This window comes from Nothobranchius furzeri, chromosome 3, assembly GCF_043380555.1.
Source record: "Nothobranchius furzeri strain GRZ-AD chromosome 3, NfurGRZ-RIMD1, whole genome shotgun sequence".
Lineage (NCBI taxonomy): Eukaryota > Metazoa > Chordata > Actinopteri > Cyprinodontiformes > Nothobranchiidae > Nothobranchius > Nothobranchius furzeri.
Window position 1 is genome coordinate 78,974,891 of NC_091743.1, and position 20,625 is coordinate 78,995,515.

At 40.5% G+C, this 20,625-nt stretch overlaps 4 protein-coding genes and 1 non-coding gene across 10 annotated transcripts in view; all 5 read right to left on the bottom strand.

Annotated features, from left to right (window-relative positions):
• The window catches only part of pxk (PX domain containing serine/threonine kinase), a 64,635-nt gene extending 61,388 nt beyond the window's left edge, over nt 1-3,247 (bottom strand). For 4 of the 5 annotated variants that reach the window (XM_015974309.3, XM_015974308.3, XM_015974311.3 and 1 more), the window contains exon 1: nt 2,985-3,247. In XM_015974309.3, the coding sequence (XP_015829795.3) occupies nt 2,985-3,089 (105 nt within the window). In that variant the 5' untranslated portion in view covers nt 3,090-3,247. The remainder of the gene's footprint in view (nt 1-2,984) is intronic. The other variant, XM_070549571.1, reaches the window with a different exon arrangement.
• A 768-nt stretch (nt 3,248-4,015) lies between these two features.
• LOC129159263 (hydroxyacyl-thioester dehydratase type 2, mitochondrial-like) lies at nt 4,016-4,661 on the bottom strand. The gene has a single exon (XM_054736924.1). It carries the CDS (start codon nt 4,659-4,661, stop codon nt 4,188-4,190), a length of 474 nt encoding a protein of 157 aa, XP_054592899.1. The 3' UTR covers nt 4,016-4,187.
• Nucleotides 4,016-16,627, bottom strand: rpp14 (ribonuclease P/MRP 14 subunit). Of its 2 annotated transcripts, none has more exons than XM_070549573.1 (6): nt 16,542-16,627; nt 14,563-14,681; nt 14,395-14,479; nt 14,232-14,308; nt 14,076-14,154; nt 4,016-4,742 (listed from the first exon to the last, which is right to left on the bottom strand). In XM_070549573.1, the coding sequence occupies exons 2-6, from the start codon at nt 14,652-14,654 to the stop codon at nt 4,686-4,688; spliced, it is 390 nt and encodes a 129-aa protein (XP_070405674.1). In that variant the 5' UTR covers nt 14,655-14,681; nt 16,542-16,627; the 3' UTR covers nt 4,016-4,685. The 2 variants fall into 2 exon arrangements, with proteins under 2 accessions (XP_070405674.1, XP_015829798.1); XM_015974312.3 differs by having other exon boundaries at nt 16,503-16,563.
• LOC129159262 (E3 SUMO-protein ligase ZBED1) lies at nt 11,013-12,511 on the bottom strand. The gene is made up of 2 exons (XM_070549572.1): nt 11,473-12,511; nt 11,013-11,302 (listed from the first exon to the last, which is right to left on the bottom strand). The coding sequence occupies exons 1-2, from the start codon at nt 12,328-12,330 to the stop codon at nt 11,228-11,230; spliced, it is 933 nt and encodes a 310-aa protein (XP_070405673.1). The 5' UTR covers nt 12,331-12,511; the 3' UTR covers nt 11,013-11,227.
• A 3,554-nt stretch (nt 16,628-20,181) lies between the features above and the next one.
• On the bottom strand, nt 20,182-20,253 carry trnae-uuc (transfer RNA glutamic acid (anticodon UUC)). Its single transcript has one exon. It is a non-coding gene; the product is annotated as a tRNA-Glu (tRNA).
• Between the last annotated feature and the right edge of the window lie 372 nt (nt 20,254-20,625).

The window sequence follows — 20,625 nt, forward strand, 5'->3', positions numbered from 1 at the left end:
TGTTTTATCATACAACACTGGTGAATGTTTTCACTAGCTCAGCAAATGAAATCACTATAACACCACCTCCTAAAACATGGTTTGCACTTTATGACATTTGCATGATTTGATTTGAACGTAACTTCACATAAATGATCGTTGTCAACCCACGAACAGCTTAATGGGAATAGATTTGAATTTTAACACGGCCCTCTGATTTTTCAAACAAGTGTATCACCATGATTCCTATTAAGATTTCCACCCAATTTGCTGAGCTTACTCGAGGAAGACAGTTTAACCCACCGGGGTGGTAAATTCAGAAAACCGCCAACCACAACCTGGGACGTAATTTTGGGGGGGGGACGGGTGGGACATGTCCCCCCCACTTTTTCAAAAGGCAGTTTTGGTCCCCTGCACTTTTTTCCATCCAAAAACAATGTTACGCTCCATTAAATGGATTTGTTTGAGCACTAGGACCGAAACGGAAACCGGTTTCCTATTAGACCCGCCCAAAAGCTAATCTATTGGGTCTGCTGATTCTTGCTAACGTATTATTGGCTGTTGCTGCTGTCACTCAAGTTGTAAACTGTCAGAACGTGCTCACGTTGTTTTGCTAGTTTGGAGCCGCTAGGGAACACCGGTACTGAGTCACATCGTCAACTAGACGCTGTGTAATATCAGAGCTCAGCTCAGCTTCCATTACATAACATTTGAATAAGTGTTCATTTGTGAGTCTTTGGTAGTTAGGCACAGCCAGGAGGCAGCATGTCAAGAAAACGAAAAGTGGATATAAGAGACTTCTTTCAAAGTCAAAACGTAAGTTGGAACATGTGACACCCCTGCATTAAGCTCAGACTCACCTCCTCCTTCACACACATACTCAAAACTAACTTTTACAAACTCATCTACTCCACATAACTGACTCCTCAGACACAATTTATTCGTATTATTATAATAATTATTTTTTTATTATTACTATTATCATAATTATTATTACTAGTAGTAGTAGAAGTGTAACTTCAAAACTTTTATCATTTAACTTTATTGTAAACTTATCTATTGCAATGTATATTTTCACATTAAAAAGCTCTGAAAAATGAACAGTATCATCATCGTCAACAGATTTTTTTAAGCTTAATGTCAAAGATGTACACTTTTCATTAGATTTATCTTATTTATTCCATTTATTTTTTGTGTGTTGAAATGCAACAACTGTTTAAACACTTTTAAGGGAAAAAACATATTTAATATGTTTTTATACACTCAAATGTTAGGGTGATGATCATGTGTAAAACGTTAGTTCAGCATGTCCTCTAACACAGCAAATGAACAAACGGCCAGATCTCAGGAGGGACCGTTTATGTATAAATACTTTTTATACTTTTGACTAGGCCTGGGAAAGTAACACATTTTGCTGGACGATATTTTGTCCAACAAATTGTTGATGATAAACGATATCATTGTCAACATTATCTAGACCAAAATAACCACTAATATAATGTTAATATATCATAATAATGCAAGTACACCCTTTAAAATGCAACAAATAAACCTTCATTTAACATTGAAATGTCCAGAACCAGAACTTCTAAATGAATAAAAATAACAAACAAAAATTAAATAAAAAAGGAATCTCACTCCCTGTTAGAAAATGTTGCACCAAAAGCAATAAAAAAAAACACCCAAAACAATAAATACAATGGCCTATCCATTGTCAACAGCCAAAACTGCACTTCAATAATGATAATAAATAAAAATAATAATAGAGTTGTACATTTTTTAACTCTGATATATATATATATATATATATATATATATATATATATATATATATATATATATATATATATATTGAGGATGGAAAAATTATTGAGATGGGCACGTGACGTGTCAAGGGGTCTTTACATAACACCCCCCACCCCAAATCCGCACAAGCCTGCTGTGTCCCCCCCACTTCTGAAATCAAAATTTCGTCCCTGACCACAACCCAACCTAAGCAGGAAGTGGGTACCGAATCTCTTTAGAAGCTGGGATGTTTACCTGATCAAAAACATGTACATTGGGAACTCAGCTGAGCATTACATACTGTTTCATAGGAGGTGGGTTATCGTGCCACCTAATGGTGAGGTACAGAGTTTGTTAGCAGGCTTGGATGAGAGATTGAGTCGGATTGAGATGAGGTGACAGCCCGCAATGATCGCCGTTGAAAGCACGTTGAGGTGTCTGGGGTGCGCTCCTGCGATACTGGTCGCAGGGGGCGGGTTGATAGAGTCCCGGGGGTGTGGTGGAAGGGGTGCGGAGGAAGGGAGAGCAGCCAAGCGACACTGCTTGCAGCTTTAATTACATTTTCAGTAACTGCAATGTTAATCAAACGCCTGAAGAAACGGCGAAGCCCAAAATCCCAGCTGTGACAGCTGTTACGCAGTTTACGTGAGTGCTCTTCCTTTTTCTGTACAAGACCTAGAAAATGAGAAGTACTCATTAGCGCCCCCTTCAGTCAGAAATTACAGTAAGTCACAAATTTTGCTGCAACACCCAGTCTGTTTTAGGATTGTTTGTTTATGTACGGTTGTTGGATTATTCGCGGTTTTCCAAGGCTCTTGTGTCCGCGAAATGTGTCATTGCAGCATCAAATGTAATGCTTATGTCTTCATTTTCCACTTTAAAGGACCTCACACTATGCCTGGTTTGGATCATTTGTCGCTGGATTGTACATGTGTTCCGTGTTGCCGGGGCGTGGAAAGGACCACCACAACTCCAGAACCCTTTAAATAGGCGGAAAAAGCACCAGGAAGTTGCTCAATCACTCGGGTCAAATGTCCGATGAAGGGCTTATCAAACCGACCCAGGTCCTGTCCGATAACGAAACTATCAAATTAACGTCCATTTAAAATGCCCAAACACTCAAAGATCAGAAAGCCCCGGTACCGAATCGAGCTTCTGACCGGACAGAACACGCCCGACGGTCCACGTTAGAGTACCGGTGGGTTTCGGTACAAACTTACCGTGTGGGACTGCAGGTTCTGACTGCCTTCAATCACCGCCGACAAGGGAACCGAGTCATCCAACAGCAACCGGCCGGGGACCGAAGGCTTCTCCGGGAACGACATCCCGTCAGGTTGTCACGACCACTGAGGCGGAACCGGTCAAGTACCGGGAGAACTCTGAACCACAGCAGCTAAACTGGTAGAGTGAAACCTGGAAGCGCTGATTTACTAGTAATCAGGTGTAAGGAAAGCGCGTGACCCACAACTGCTGCCCCCTGCTGGCCTGGAGGTGGAAGTAAGAAAATCAGGAAAAACTAACTTCCAACAGAGTAACATCCCCTTTTTAAACTTCATTTACAATTGGAACAAATACAAACTCTCGTTGGGAGAACACAACGGGTCACAACTAACAATTAACATATAAGGAATAAACAAAACATGCATTCCTTTAAAAAGTTCATAGTCCATGTCTGTTTAATAAGACTGCTTCATTGTTTGTGAAACAACATCCTTACTTCCTAGTTGTTCTTAAATGAGAAATTACCTTTTCACCTTTGATCTGTAGGCAGACAGGACTCTTGGTTAATCCTCTGGAGCTCTGGTCTCCTTCAAAAAGCAGCTGAAAACTCACCTGTTCAAGCTGGCTTTTGCGGGACATTCATCACCACCCTCCTTGTTCGGCGTTCTACCAGTGCCGCCTTTCCGGAGGTCCACTAATTTTCCTCTTTCCTATTAAATTTCACATTATTATTGCCCTGTGTTTGAAAAGTGCTATATAAATAAAGCTGCAATGCTTTGCCTTTTAACTTCTAATTTTAACCAAATATTGAAATAATTCTTTAAGATTTTTTTTTATTTTGAAAATTTTGTTTTTTTGAAGCGCCTCGTGATTTTGATCTTGAGAGGCGCTATATAAAAGATAATTTTCTTTCTTTGACCCCTCCCAGTTTAAGTGTAGTAATACTTGTTTCTTGAAGGTCACTACTGAAGCTCCCTCCCTGTGGTTTTTTTTTTAGATAATGACACGTTGTAGATTTAGAAACAAAAGATTTTGTTTAGGGAAGTATTTTTAATTTTTACTGCCAACGTTTTCACCCTTGAGAGAAAAGTCAGTTATGGACAAACCAACCCCATCTGTAGGGAAAACCATTTATAAACATACAACATGTGATAATACAGTTCTGTCCCATTTGCCTTAGTCTCTTCTTTCTCCTTTCAGTCCTATTGCCGTTGTCCCACAGGCATCCGCACCATCACTTCCCCCTCCATCACCACTTTGTCCTTTACAGAACACGTCACAGTAATGAAGGCAAATAACATCTTGATTTGACGGACCTTGGCTTCAGCCAGTACTTCCTCTCCAACATACAGCGGTGCCGGGAAGCGGATTTCTTGGGATAAGAAGACACAGCCGGGCCCAGGCATCTTGGTGCCAAGCACGGCCGAGATCAGGCCATTGATGAGGACACCGTGCACAATGGGTTTCCCAAAACAGGTGGTACTGGCATAGGCTGGGTCCAGGTGGACAGGGTTGGTGTCACCTGTCAGAGCAGCAAACAGTTCCAAGTCATGAGAGCAAAAGGTTTTGATGAGGGATGCTCGCTGTCCAACATGGAGCTGCCTTGTGAGGGGAGGAGGAGCTCTGATGGATGAACAGCAAAGCCTGTTAACGAATCTCCTCCAAACAAAATCCATGGTTAAAGAAAACAGCCTTTGGCCTCAGTCCAGCTGCAGATCACGACTGTTTCCGGTCAGCGCCAGCAGGAATGGAGACACCTGAAGGCAAACAGAAAACATCACAAACAGCATCTTAACTGCATCCAAACCACTAGACCAGTGGGTCCAAACCTAACCCCCAAGGGGTTCCCCACTATTGTATCTGTGCTATAGTTGAGAGGGTACCATGACATTTGTTTTAAATCCCAGTAACACCCAATAGTATAATCAGAAGTCTGTAGAAGAATTATATCTCTGTATGTATGTGTAAAGGTTATAATTAATCAACATGCTCACTAGTGGGGTTGGGCATCGCTTGATTTTGAACGATTCCAATTCTGATTCCAATTCCTCACTTCGATTCCAGTTCCTATTGATTCCCGATTCTTTCAATACATGACATGTTTTACATGAGCCAGTTAACCACAGGTCCTACTTGATGAAATAATCTAAAGTTCAACATGAATTTTAATTCTATGAACAATAACATCACCTTCATTTAGACCAAAACATGTTTTAGAGAAAAAGAGAAAAAGACTTGCAGCACAACCAGTGTGTTTGTTTCTGACCACAACCAAAGTGTGGAAGAAGCCTCTGGGATGAGAGGCTAAATGTCTCCAACATATCCAGAAACGTCCAGCTGTTTTCAGCTAAAACTCTCAGGATGATCATGTCCAGGATGACTGAGAGCTACACCTCCATGCTGCAGCAGCGATCAGTCAGAACAGGAAGTGAAACTTAAATGTAGCTGCTGTCAGTAACAATCTAACATATTTTAAACATTAAAACTCTCAACAGAAATAGTTCAGAAAGGAAATTAAAATGTTCACAACTTTGTGTGATTTATTGTTATTATTATTATTTATTGTGGCAGAAGCTGGTGTGGTCCACCACAGAGAAAGCTGCTCTAGAATGATGACTTCAATTATTGTGCAGGTTATTGTTCAGCCTTCTGACGCTCACGCTACCCCCCCCCCCCCCCCCCCACACACACACACACACACATGAGTGTTGGTGAGCGGCTGCGTCTGACTGCTGACGCTCTGCGTGAGTTTTTATTTCTGCAGTGAGACAAACTCACCTCACACCGTCCAGAGTTTATTCTTTAAAGCTTCTATTAAATCCACCGTGTTGACGTATTTTATCAAGTTTCCTCTACGCTGCAGGAGTTAAAGTTTACATTACGGAGTAAATGTTCAGCAGACGTGTTTGTTTACAGGGAGTGCAGAATTATTAGGCAAATGAGTATTTTGTCCACATCATCCTCTTCATGCATGTTGTCTTACAGCTGTGTAGGCTCGAAAGCCTACTACCAATTAAGCATATTAGGTGATGTGCATGAGAAGGGGTGTGGTCTAATGACATCAACACCCTATATCAGGTGTGCATAATTATTAGGCAACTTCCTTTCCTTTGGCAAAATGGGTCAAAAGAAGGACTTGACAGGCTCAGAAAAGTCAAAAATAATGAGATATCTTGCAGAGGGATGCAGCAGTCTTAAAATTGCAAAGCTTCTGAAGCGTGATCATCGAACAATCAAGCGTTTCATTCAAAATAGTCAACAGGGTCGCAAGAAGCGTGTGGACAAACCAAGGTGCAAAATAACTGCCCATGAACTGAGAAAAGTCAAGCGTGCAGCTGCCAAGATGCCACTTGCCACCAGTTTGGCCATTTTTCAGAGCTGCAACATCACTGGAGTGCCCAAAAGCACAACGTGTGCAATACTCAGAGACATGGCCAAGGTAAGAAAGGCTGAAAGACGACCACCACTGAACTAGACACACAAGCTGACACGTCAAGACTGGGCCAAGAAATATCTCAAGACTGATTTTTCTAAGGTTTTATGGATTGATGAAATGAGAGTGAGTCTTGATGGGCCAGATGGATGGGCCCGTGGCTGGATTGGTAAAGGGCAGAGAGCTCAGTCCGACTCAGACGCCAGCAAGGTGGAGGTGGAGTACTGGTTTGGGCTGGTATCGTCAAAGATGAGCTTGTGGGGCCTTTTCGGGTTGAGGATGGAGTCAAGCTCAACTCCCAGTCCTACTGCCAGTTTCTGGAAGACACCTTCTTCAAGCAGTGGTACAGGAAGAAGTCTGCATCCTTCAAGAAAAACATGATTTTCATGCAGGACAATGCTCCATCACACACGTCCAAGTACTGCACAGCGTGGCTGGCAAGAAAGGGTGTAAAAGAAGAAAAACTAATGACACGGCCTCCTTGTTCACCTGATCTGAACCCCATTGAGAACCTGTGGTCCATCATCAAATGTGAGATTTACAAGGAGGGAAAACAGTACACCTCTCTGAACAGTGTCTGGGAGGCAGTGGTTGCTGCTGCACGCAATGTTGATGGTGAACAGATCAATACACTGACAGAATCCATGGATGGCAGGCTTTTGAGTGTCCTTGCAAAGAAAGGTGGCTATATTGGTCGCTGATTTGTTTTTGTATTGTTTTTGAATGTCAGAAATGTAAATTTGTGAATGTGGAGATGTTATATTGGTTTCACTGGTAAAAATAAATAATTGAAATGGGTATATATTTGTTTTTTGTTAAGTTTCCTAATAATTACGCACAGTAATAGTCACCTTCACACACAGATATCCCCCTAAAATAGCTAAAACTAAAAACAAACTAAAAACTACTTCCAAAAACATTCAGCTTTGATATTTATGAGTTTTTTGGGTTCATTGAGAGCATGGTTGTTGTTCAATAATAAAATTATTCCTCAAAAATACAACTTGCCTAATAATTCTGCACTCCTTGTATATCTGTGTGTGTGTGTGTGGGGGGGGGGGGGGGGGGAACTCGGTGCTGCACACAGACAGCTGGTGTGAACGGCTCTGAGAAGCGTTGATCACAATTTGCAGATCACATTTATTTTTCACAGAGATCGGCGGCGGATTCCTCTTCCGGTAGGCGTTCCAGGAATCGAAACTAGGATTCGAAATAAAAAACTTTGAACGATTTTGGGAAAGCTAACAGTTGGAGCCGGTTACAATCGATGCTCGATGCCCAAACCTACTCACTAGGTCTCCTCAATTATGGCAAAAAGGATAATCACAATTATTTAGACAGAAACTGAGATCTCTATTATTTAAGATGATTTCTAAATTAATGTTGGCTTTTATTCATTTATTTGGTCAAAATCTAACGGGGCACAATCTGAGGGGGGAGATGAGAAAAAGAAAGAAAAAAAAACAAGACAATCACAAAAACAACTCCTGATTCTTACAATAACTCAAAGGGTTTAGGTTGAGGTTTGACTTATTTAAGCCTACTCAATACAGACCCCATTTGATAAAAATATATTGCAAATACTGACAGCAAGAGTTATACAGTGCAATTATATTATAAAATAAATGAACATAAACATCTATGATGTAGTGAACTTCCACAAAATGTTGTGTAGCCAGTGGCATCTGGTGGGGTTGGCACAACAATTGCCACCAGGTGGTTGACATACTGCACTGATCAAATGAGCTGATAAATAGCTGTGGGTGTGGCAGTGAGTTTCTGAGAGCTCACGTCTCCGGTAAGGGCCGGGTTTGGTCCCGCTTACGGAGGGGTCACTGAGAGCCTGTGTTTTGGTCCTGCGAGCAGGACAAAAAGCTGACCAAAAACTCTCACCTTAGGTTGGAAATGATCACAGGTAACTAGAAACAATGCAGAAGTTAAATTAAACCGCTAAAATAAAGTGTTTACTCCTAAATAAATTAAAATAAACAGCTAAAATAAGGTGTTTAATCATGTAGAAGTAATAATAAACAGCTAAAATGAAGAGTTTCCTCTTGAAGGAGTCAAAAAGTGCATTATACATAGTCAAAATGAGAAGTAAAACTAAGAAGTTAAAAGAAAATGAAATAAGTCATTTTATATAAATAAATGTGAAATTTTATATAAATAAATGTATGAATGCTGTTATATTATTATTGAAAATATAATTTTGTTATCCTTATCTTGTTGGCCATAACTTTGTTAAGGGCAGCCAGACCCCACTCAATTTTTTTCTCATAAACTGTGTGAATGGTGTTGTGCTGCAGACACGTGTGGTTAATGGTTTGGCATTTTGGTCAAACTTTTAATTTTAATTTGGTTGCTTTGGAGCTGTCGATGTTGTGCTGTTGTCTGATAAGAGCTCTGCCCTGTGTTTGAGTTTGGATCTGCCATTGCTGTTGGCTGGGAGATGCTGTGTCTTGGCTGGTGCCATGTGACGTGTGAACCTGTGTGTGTGCATCAGTGCGTTTACATGCACCCAGTAACCCTTTTAAAACCTGAATATTCACAATAACCCGGTTCCGCAGGTCCATGTAAACACCGTCAAAAACCCGGATATGCTCATAACCGGGTTTTAAAAAACCCGGTTACTACACCTGGGGCAACCCTTTTCTAACCCGAATGTTTGGTCGTGTAAATGCATATCGGGATATCCCCATCAACGCGTGTGTTCTGCGCATGCTCTGTTCGCAAGGAATCTTGGTCTTTTGAGTAGCGAGATGTCTTGTATGCGCCAGAACACCGGAACTAAACAACAAGTTGGGAGCAACATGGCGAGTCGCGGCACAGCACACTTTTGGAGTGACGAGGAAACTAAAGCGCAAACAAACGCGGTCGCTATCTCTTCCGAACTGGGAAACATGTTTTCACGGATACCGGAACAAGAAGAACCGGAAATGACGCATATTGCGTCTGGACGTAGTCCATACGTCCTGACGCTACCCCAACGTCCGCATTTAAATCGGGTTATGCAAGTTAGAGGTAACGCTTTCTATTTATGCTTGTAAACGAGTTATTCTGATCAACTTAGAAACCCAAATACCGACCTTAACCCGATCATAACAAGGATATTGGCTGCATGTAAACAGTCTATGTGCGTGGATGTGAGCTCAATGTGTGTCTGTGTGTGAGAGGGGGAGCGTTGATTTACGACCCATGTGGTGTCAGGGTTGGATGTGAACTCCTGCAGCAGGTGGGGGAGGTGTGTTCCTAAATGTTTCTGTCCTGGACTCTAGTGTTTCTGGCGTGCACTCGCCTCATCTGGAGAGCTTATCTCTCTCTTCAGAGGTCACGCTTGGGGCTTTGGTTTGGTTGACCCCCACCTTCACGCGCTTGTAACTACAAACCTGCATTCAGCTGCTCTTAAATGACACTGTTCTGAACACATTGTGGATAACTTAGGTTGGTGTTTGTTATTCTCAACCCAAAACTGAGTGATTAGGCACAACCAAAGTGCACACGTTCTAATACAACATGATCCTATGTTGTCTTTGTGTTTTTACATGATTGTATTTGCTTAAGCCAGTTTGTTTACACCTCGTGTTTGTATGCTCTGTCTGGGTGATCTACAGTCTGACATCCTGACCAACCATGGTGGGTTGGTCTAGTCACGTTTTATTATAGCCTCATTTGCATTCTTGCAAAGAATGTTTTAAAAAATAGGATTTTTCTTTTCCATTTCTGAAAATGGTTTAGTTCATTAAGCAGGCTGAGTTAATCCACCCTAAAGGCTGATTTATACTTCTCCATCTGCGTGGGTACGGAGACACGCAACGCCATTCTGCATTGGCGCAAGGACTTTCCAACAGGCTCACAAAGGCTGATAGACATGCCCAACTATTTAACTATCCATCAAAAGTTACTGAGACAGCAAGATTGTGATTGGTCAAGTCGTCGCTCCCTATAAATTCGTCAACAGCACCGCCATTGTCCTGTCAAAAAGATACTTAGCGACAGACATGGAACAGATTCCTTGCAGAAAAAGTCTGAAAATATTAACATTTATTTACTTGTGACTGAAGGAGCACAAAGATACCTAGCAGGTAGGGCTGCAGCTATGGAATATTTTAGTAATCGAGTATTCTATCAATATCCGGATCGATTAATCGAATAATCGAATAAAACATACTTTTGCTAAATTAAGGTTCAATTATAAATATACAATATAAAAAAGACAGACTTAATAATGAGAACAACAAATTTAAACCTTATGTATAAATGACATTTTATTAATGTGTTTGTATAATGGAAAATAGTAATTGTTTCTTTAGAAAAATCAGAGAACTAAAATTACTTCCACCTTAACATTTGAGATGAAAACACAAATATAAATAATATTACTTTAAACTTAACATTCCCTGAGACAGTTACATAAAAAAATAAAAATATTATTTGAATAACAAAAAAGCAGTTATCACTCTTAGTATCAAAAAGAATGTGCAATAAATTGTGCCGTTAACACTGCCCTTCAATTGTGCAACTTTATATTCAGAACTAACATAAGACAGTAACTTGGCCCACAAGTCCTACTACTGTAAACAAGGATTTTAAACTGTCCTCAAGAGACTGCCTGGGGAGTGGAAGTACAATCTATCCAAGGAGCCTGTGGTTGCAGTGAAGGAAGGTGAGCCTATCTACATGCTCAGGGCTGAGGCTTGCCCTCTTCTTTGACACAATATTACCTGCTGCTGAAAACAACCACTCGGATGGGGTGGATGTAGCTGGAATACAGAGCAGGGAGTTTGCCAGCTTCGCCAATGTTGGAAAGCGTTATTCATTCGCTTTCCACCAGATCAGAGGACCATCCTTCTTTGGAAGGGACTGTTCTCCGAAATATGCCAAGACCTGTGACAGTTGGGGGAAAAAGCACAAACAAACAAAATCTAAAAATGTCTTTGGCTTATTCAACATTATAAAATATTCATTTTCTGTTCTAGTAGAACATTTGAACTGCCTTATAGGAAATTGTTACCAAAATAAAAGGGGCAAAAAAACAAAGCATTATTTATGTTTACCTCATTCTGTATAGCTTCATTTGACAGCTGTTCTTCATCTTGCTCTTCATCACTGCTGGTGGAGTCCGAGTCAAGGAAGGATGTGGTCATCTTGTCTTTATGCGCTGTAGATGGAGCACCCTCTGCTGTGCTGGATGCTTCATTTCCACATCCAGTAGGCCCCAGTTGCTGCTTGACAGCAAGTGCCATGGTTTGCAATGCGTTTTTGACTCCAAATGCTTGGTCAGCAGGCAAGAATTTGAGTTTTCGAAACCTGGGATCCAGAGAAGCAGCAAGCAGTGTGATGTTTGGAGACTCTGGTTTGAACTCACCCAAGTCTTTCCATCTTGTTGTGACCTGTTCTTTTGCATGAGTCTGGAATGACACCACAGGTGGTGACTCGAGATTCTGACTCTGGAGTGACTTCTTAATTTTGTCAACAACATGTGGAAGTGCAGAAAGCGTAACATATTGCTCTCCACTCATAAAAACTGTGGCAGAGTGGAAGGGCTCAAGGACCTGGTTGAGCTCCTCAATCAGGCTCCACTGGTCAGATTTGAGATCCAGGTAATGTTTCCCTCTTTGGGTCACTTCTGGGTCAGACAATGTAGCAGTCACTGGCCATCTTTGTTCTTGCAGCCTTGACAACATGGCATAGGTGCTGTTCCAGTGTGTGCAGACATCCTGCAACAGCATGTTTTCTTTGGTCCCCATGTGCCTCTGCTTGACCTTTAACTTTGTGCTTGCCAATTCACTTTTCTTAAAATGTTCGACAAGAGTTCTTGCTGCACCCACACACCTGGAGATAGCCTGTTGGCTTTTTAAAGTGTTTTGCACAACCAAGTTGAGGGTGTGTCCTGCACATTTCAGTGCTCCCATCCATGCTTTGCATGCAAAATCTTTGTTGCAGCTACAACATTAGCACCATTGTCATGTACAACAGCCTTGATTTTCTCTGGTGGAATGCTGAATTTGGCAATTACCTCCTCAATCCAATCTGCAATGTTTGCAGCTGTGTGCCTCTCCTCCAAGGGCATAGTGGTAAGACAATGAGACATAATTTTCCAGTTTTCTAGGTAGTGGCACGTTACCCCCATGTAGGCCTCTGTTGCCACACTTGTCCAGATATCAGTAGTAAGTGCTATGGTGTCAGTCTCTTGCAGGGCTTTCTTCATCTTGTTTTTGATGTCTTCATATTTTTCTTTCAACCGCTTTGTGAAAAAGGTCCGAGATGGAAGAGCATAATTTGGCTGGAAAGCAGCAATCATCGCTTTGAAGCCAGCATCCTCCACCATGCTCAGTGGGCGCATGTCTGTAACCAGCATATTTAGAATGCGGTCTGTCAGTACAGCTGCTTGTGCTGGGGTGCAGGCAGGTGCTTTCAGCAGAAATCTATCCAGGACAGGTTGTGATGTTTTACTGAAAAAAAGGCAAAAAATAAATAAAGTGAAGTAAAACATTCCTAAATTGCAATTAGGATTTGGTACATTTCCATGCAAGGCTATGCTGGGGAATTTTGGAAATATTTAAAATTAGAAACTGTGCACAAGAAATAGGGGAATTCATGAAAATTAACTGGAATTTGGGGATAATTTTAACAAACTATCATTCAAACAAAGTTTTTTTTAAATTGTAAACCAATTTTTAAAATATACATTTTAACAGATGTATTTTAAAGCAGCACTTTAAAACTAACTCATAACAAATAAATGTATTTTATTGACACTACATTTGAGTCAACATGTACGTCCTGAAATAAAAGCTTATTTACCTGGTCTCGGCACGTCCACTCATGCCCTCAGTCGGATGCTTTCTTAAGAGGTGCTGCAGCATGGAAGAAGTGCTGTTGTGGTATGCTAGCTCCACCTTGCAATGCTTGCATACGACGACGTTTTCCTTGCTTTTTAACGTAAAGTGCTCCCACACTTTGGATAACTTCGGTCGCTTCCTATATCCCTCGTTTTGGTCTTGCTTGTTTTCATTTATTTCCGTGGCGTCTGCCATAGTCGGCTGTCCAGCTGAAAAGACTAAAAGACTGCTGCGCCTGCGCGCTGTGCAGTAGAGTGCATGGCACGTATAATCTGTGACGTAACCAGGTGTTGCAACACAAAGAATCCGTGCAAAACGCAGTTTTTTTCAGCTATGGTCTATTTAACGAGTCCTCGAGGCAGCGGAAAATCCTCGAATATTTTTTGTCCTCGAATCATTCGAGTTACTCGAGGATGCGTTGCAGCCCTACTAGCAAGCATTTTATTGATGGACAGAAATGACGGGTAATTTGGAAGTCAAGTGTGAAGAGGTGGAGCAGAATATGGGTCAAATTTGTCAATGTTAAATAGTCTCTGACATAAATCAAAGCATGTAAACACACCATCTAGGACCAGATACATGACTGTAATGGTGAAAGGTGCTATGCTCTCTGTTGTACAGGTAGAGGAATTGCTTTGCAACGCTCCCCAGGTGATGGAGAAGTCTGAAGGGGAAACACCTCTGTCAATGCTTGAGTGCGACTCCACACTCGAGCTGACGGAAGTATAAACCAGGCTTTACCCTCGGTCACATCACACAGGTGAATTCAAATTAAAATCTAAGAAATAACTGAGCTAAAGGTTAAATCTGCTGACCTGCAGGACTCTGAAGGCACAGGCCTGGCTCTGGTAATAACCCTGCAGAGTTAGGGAGCTCCACAACTTCACCAGACCTCTGAAAGAAATATCAAAACAATCAGACCCCATCAAGTGTATTTAGTCAGACGTTTGAAGCAGCAGCATTGGGCTCACCCACTACAAACACGCAGCACAGCAGTGAGAGACCCTTCATCAAACTTCAACACATCAAAGGGCAGCGCTGCTCCCACCTGAAGCACATTGGTGTAGAAGCATTTCAGTAACTGAATGCAGCCTTTAGTCACAGCTCTGATAACAATAGATGTGTTTAGCTCACCTCTCCATGTAGATCCTTCAGACCAGTGATGATTAAACTCTTCAGTTCAACTGCATTCAGTCTGGTTTCCTGATCCTGTAAAACCCTTAAGTAGTAATGCACCAAGTCACCAACAAGATCAAAGATATGCACCAAAGACAGGAAAACTACTAAAAACCAGAGACTAACAGGCAGACTTTCATATAGCAGTAAGGCGAGCCGTTCTTCAGCACCGTTCGGTGGAACCCAGAAGATCCAATCTTCTCTCTGACTGATGTCATTCTAACAGAACCTCAGAGATCAGCTGACTGTGGACCAAAACACACAAATCTGTAATTACCTGTTATGATCAGAACAACAACAAAGTTAATGACAAATGTCCAAAGTATGAGGATTGCTGTAAAGACTCTCTGTGTTTCTCAATGTCAAGGCACCTGGCCTTGCGAGGCGATGTCTTACGAGGCCTTGCAAGCATCAGCATCAGCAATCTAGAAGCTAATGATGGATATATTAAGCAGGGGTGTCAAACATGCGGCCCGCGGGCCGGATCAGGCCCGCACACAGTTTAAATCCGGCCCGCGAGATGATTGCGTAAACCTTATTTTCAGACTTAACAATGTAAAGTCTGAAAATAAGCTTTCATTTTTCAATTAAACTACTGGTGAAAGTTAAAAGATGTCAGGTATCAGGAGTCAAAGACATGTATGACACTGATATAGCCATGTGATCTGTGAATCAGTTATTTGAATCACTGAGCTTGCCCTCTTTGGGTTTTTTGTTTTGCATTTCACATTTTCAAATACACTTCAGGTGTTTTATTATTAATGGTGATGTTGTGCTTTAACTATTTTGGATACACTGTCCTCAGGCTCCAGCTTTGTTTTATGTTGATCGTATTAAAACAAAAAAAAAAAAAAAAAAAAAACACTGGTCTGGCCCACTTGGGACTAGATTTTCCTCAATGTGGCCCCTGAGCAAAACTGAGTTTGACACCCCAGCATTAGAGCATCCTGGTGCAATAAGCTAAACTTTTATGAATGACACGATTAGTCGACTAATCGTCACTGGCAACTAGCTGACTACTAAAGTAATCGTTTGTGGCAGCCCTAATTTAGTGACGCAGAAACCCAGCAATTACTTTATATCTGTTGGCTCTAAAGCTTCTTCTTAAAGCAGAGTAAATAGGATAAACATGTGTGCCTTAACCTGGCAATTAAATATAATAAAACCTCCCTGTTTTTCACAGCTTTGTGTTGACTATTTCTATTCTAGAATAATGAATACGTATGAAAAATAGGTCTAAACCTTAATCAGCTTTGAATTTAATTTCTATTAAATAATGCACATTTAAACAGATGATATGTGTGTTCTAGTTCTAACTTGCAAACACTAACCTATGAAAGTGAAGACATAAGATAGCCTTAAGGAGGGAGATCCCGGGCCTGCTGGGCTAGTATCCAGCACGTTTTTAGATTCAACACACTTGATTCAGTGGCTGATTCACTTGCGCAGCAGCTCATCAGGCCCTGCAGAAGCCTGATAATTACCTGCTGATTGAAGTTAAAACTGAAACGTGCAGGATACCAGCCCTCCAGGCCCGACAATGAATATCCCTGGCCTATATATAGTAATATATATAACCCCAGTGTTTAAGAGCCAACAGATAAAGTCATCTAACAGTGTGTTAAATGCAACAAAATTTACACATTTGATGTTTTTCAGGTTCTTTTATAAAAGAAACAAACAGGTTTGTTGCAAAACAGGACATGATGGTTAATATAGCACGAAGTTAACAATTTCTTCACTAAACTCCTCAAAATCTGGCTGGAGAGATTGAACACCCTGCAACGAGAGAACACGGTTTATTGTTACATGAAATAGCCAATCGTATGAGAGAGAGCTCTTCCTGCCAATCAGAGGCGAGAATGACGGGACCTTCCTAGAACATCCTACTATTCCAAAGGAGTAATGCCGGACCTTTACACGCTAACGGAAGCTAATTATGTTTCATGCTGTTTAAGCTAACCCGTTTTAATCAGAAAGGACAAATCGCCTCGCTGGAAGAACTTACAGCAAATTAAAGTCAACGTTTGTTCGGAAAAAAACAGAACTAAAGCAAGTAGAATTACCTGTTAGGCCAAACACCAACAAAAACGAATTGAACTCACCCAGGATGTGAAGAGAGGGTTCATGTAAAGCGCATGCGCAGCACAACTTTTTTTTTTAAAGGTTTACAACGTGAAGTACATTATCGCCCTCTACCGATCTGGAGTGTGAACTGGCATTCCTCAAGCATAAACCAAGCTTAAAGCTTCCCTGTTTACGTCTGCGTCAATAGAACAGAACGAATGCTGTTCTTGATATCATTTCAAACATAACTTAATAAAAAACAATACTGATGTACTCAAATGAGTAAACTCACATTAGCACATCCAATCTACAAAACAATAATTAAAAAATTAAATATTAAAGAAGATAAAACAGTATAAATTAGGTATTTGTACATGATATCTAAAAAATATTTAAATCCATTTCAGTTCTTGGGCTATACAGCGATGCAGTGGTTAGCACTGTTGCCTTGCAGCAAGAAGGTCCCAGGTTCGAATTGTGCATGGAGTTTTCATGTACTCACTGTGCATTTATGGGTTCCCCGCAGGTGATCTGGCTTCCTCCCACAGTCCAAAAAGATGACTATCAGCAGAGGCGATTCTCGCATCAGAGGTTTAGGGGTGCTGAGCACCCAGAGATGTGCCCGGTCAGGCAAGATAAATTTCAACATTTTCTACATTTTAAATAAATAATTCTCACATTAAAGAAAGAAAACAAAAAGACTGTTTTCACTAATCAAATTACAGTTTGAAACATCACAATATATATGTTTAACAGATTCTGCTCACACTGTAGCAGAATTTGGTCCAGGTTTAGTGGTTCCCAGTCTTCTGTCCTTGAGCATCCCTTGGTTGTGTGTTAACCTTACAATCTCAGTACAAACATGTTGTAGAAGAAGAAGAATAGCTGATCTTTTGTACAGTGCCTTTCAAGATAAAAATCACGAGGCACTTGTATGTGCTGAATTCCCACAAATTTGGTGGGGACCCCATTGGTGGATCACGAACCACAGCTTGGGAACCACTGGTCCAGGTGTTGTAGTTTGAAAATGTGAGCAGATTAAAGATGCTCAATCAGTGGAAAAATTGGATGGAACTGCCCTTTAATAATTGGAAACCTGAAATCAAAGCCAATTTGTAGCAATGTCTGAATTTCCACAAAAGAATGAAACTAAAAGTACCAGTAAATAACTTTTAGGTCAATTTATTTTTTTTTCACATAACTTTCCACTAATATCAACATCCCATTGAAAAATAAATCCAAACTTTTTTGATAATTATTCTGTTTCTTCTTAATTAAAAAAATTAAACAAAAACAAAATGGTGGTTTTTGCAAAAATGACAACCAATCTCATACAGTAGATATTTAGGGGAGAGAAAACAAAAATCACTGACTTTGATCTCTGACAAAAGTTAGATTTAAACTTAATGTTGTGACTTATTTCTCAGATGTCTCAGAATAATTGATCAAAGCTTTAATTCAATAATTTCAACTGTTCAAAAGGGTTTGGCTATGAAAAACCACAAGCACCTTGTCTGTGTTAGAATCTTATTATTGGGCTTCTTTAGCACCAGCCTGTTAGCCTGGCAAGCCAGACTCTCTCTGTTTAATTCTGCACAGAGACTGAGTCTGCTAACTCTCGGCAAAGAGCACCATGAGAGGCGGGACTGGCCAGCTCAAAAATAACCAATCAGAAAAAAGTTGGAAATGACAGCTATATCGCGCGACGCTGTAGTTTTTCACCTGTAGTAAGATGGCGTCTGGCGTATATGTAAATCGTAGTTGTCGTCTTTGTAGTAAAAATCTAAGAATCCACGAAGTTATAAACAATTCTGTTTTAATATTTGACCGAAAACTACAAGACAGGACAGTTTCCGACAGATGTGCGTGTTAGGGATTAAATTTAAACCAAGAATGAAAAAAATCAGAGCGTATTTGTAGAACATGTGCAAACATGGTAGCACGTCTCGAAAGAGATTTGCCTTTATTGAAAAAGTGGCAGGAAAACGAAAAAAAAAAAAAACATCACATCAGAGGATCAAACTTCACCAAGAACAGAGAAAAGAGACCGTAAAACACCATTGAAAACTAAATTTGATAATGTGAAGCAGTGTCTCCCTGATGTACAGCATTGGAGACAATTTTAGCTCTGGAACTGCTAACTGCTGTTGTACTTCAAATCAAGCAGTTGGTGGAGTTTTTGCTAAACCGTTTTTAAGATTACCTAAACTAATGATAGTTTAAATGTACCAATTTGTAATTATTTATCTTAAATAAGCCATTTCCTCCATTACATGTTATCAGAAATGATTTTTTACAGTAGTTGCGTAATATGGAAATGAAACATCAGATCCTAGCCACTAGACGATCAGGGAGAGCATCTTCTGCTTTATCCACCTAGTTAATGCTTGTGTCACATGTGTATATAGTAATTCATTCCATGAAGTTGCATTGTCCAACTGACGTCCTGATTTTGGATTTCTGCTGCCATAAAAATTTGCCTAGAATCCCATCGGTGTGTAAATGTCCTTCCGGAACTTATACAATTAGGTTCAAATGTCTTTACTAATCCATTTTTAAGATCACCTAGCCTAATGATAGTGTAAATGTACCTATTTTTAATTATTTATCTTAAAGCAGCCATTTCCTCAATTAAGTCATCAACAATGATTTTTGACAATAGATACAGAGTACAGAAATGAGACTCTTCCCTGACCAGGAATCGAATGCGGGCCACGACGGTGAGGGCGTCGAAACCTAGCCACTAGACCATCAGGGAGACACTATTCCTCTTTATCCACCAAGTGAATGCTTGCACAGTTGTATAGAATCAGTCATTCCATGAACTTGCATTGTCCAACTGACGTCCTGATTTTGGATTTCTTTTGCCACAAAAATGTGCGTAGAGTCCCATCGGTGTGTAAAATGACCTTCCGGAACGTCTACAATTAGGCTCAATTGTCTTAAATTCAGCAAGCAGTCAAGCACGCCTAAGAGCAAATATTTATTGCAACACATAGACTTTAAGAACCAAATTCTGGAAAAAATTTTTTGTGTTGTGAACAAAAGCTATAGTGAACTAAAGCTATACTATGGCCTCAGACTGTCAACAGTCATGGAATTTGACGGAATGTACAGCGTTGGAGACTATTTTAGCACTGGAACTGCTATAGGTTTTTGGGTGGACATCTCTGCCATGTTGAAAATCAAAAGGTCTTTCTTTGATTACATTTTGTTGCCTTCCTGTGGATTAAGTTTCATCTTACTGTAGATCAAATTGAACACAGACAACGGTTTCTGATCTGACTCTTTGTCAGCAGTCACTGATGGTGCAAGTCAAATTAGTTTAGTGCACAATAAAAATGTAAAACTTCAAACCCCAAGCAAGACCGGTCATTTCATCTTTCCGATCATAACGATTTTACATTGAATTACGTGGCATTGGTGGTATAGTGGTGAGCATAGCTGCCTTCCAAGCAGTTGACCCAGGTTCGATTACCGGCCAATGCAAAGATTCATCTGTCGTACTTCAAATTAAGCAGACTGCAGAGTATTTCCTAATCCATTCTAAACATCACCAAACATACTGATTGTGTAAATATACCTGTTTTTAATTATTTATCTTAAAGCAGCCATTTCCTCAATTATGTCATTAACAATGATATTTGACATTAGATAATGAGTATAGAAATGAAACTCTTCCCTGACCGGGAATCGAACCCGGGCCACGACGGTGAAAGCGTCGGATCCTAGCCACTAGACCATCTGGGAGACACTCTTCCTCTTTATCCATCAAGTGAACACTTGCACAGTTGTATAGAATCAGTCATTCCATGAACTTGCATTGTCCAACTTACGTCCTGATTTTGGATTTCTTTTGCCACAAAAATGTGCGTAGAGTCCCATCGTGTGTAAAATGACCTTCCGGAACGTCTACAATTAGGCTCAATTGTCTTAAATTCAGCAAGCAGTCAAGCACGCCTAAGAGCAAATATTTATTGCAACACATAGACTTTAAGAACCAAATTCTGGAAAAAAATTTTTGTGTTGTGAACAAAAGCTATAGTGAACTAAAGCTATACTATGGCCTCAAACTGTCAACAGTCATGGAATTTGACGGAATGTACAGCGTTGGAGACTATT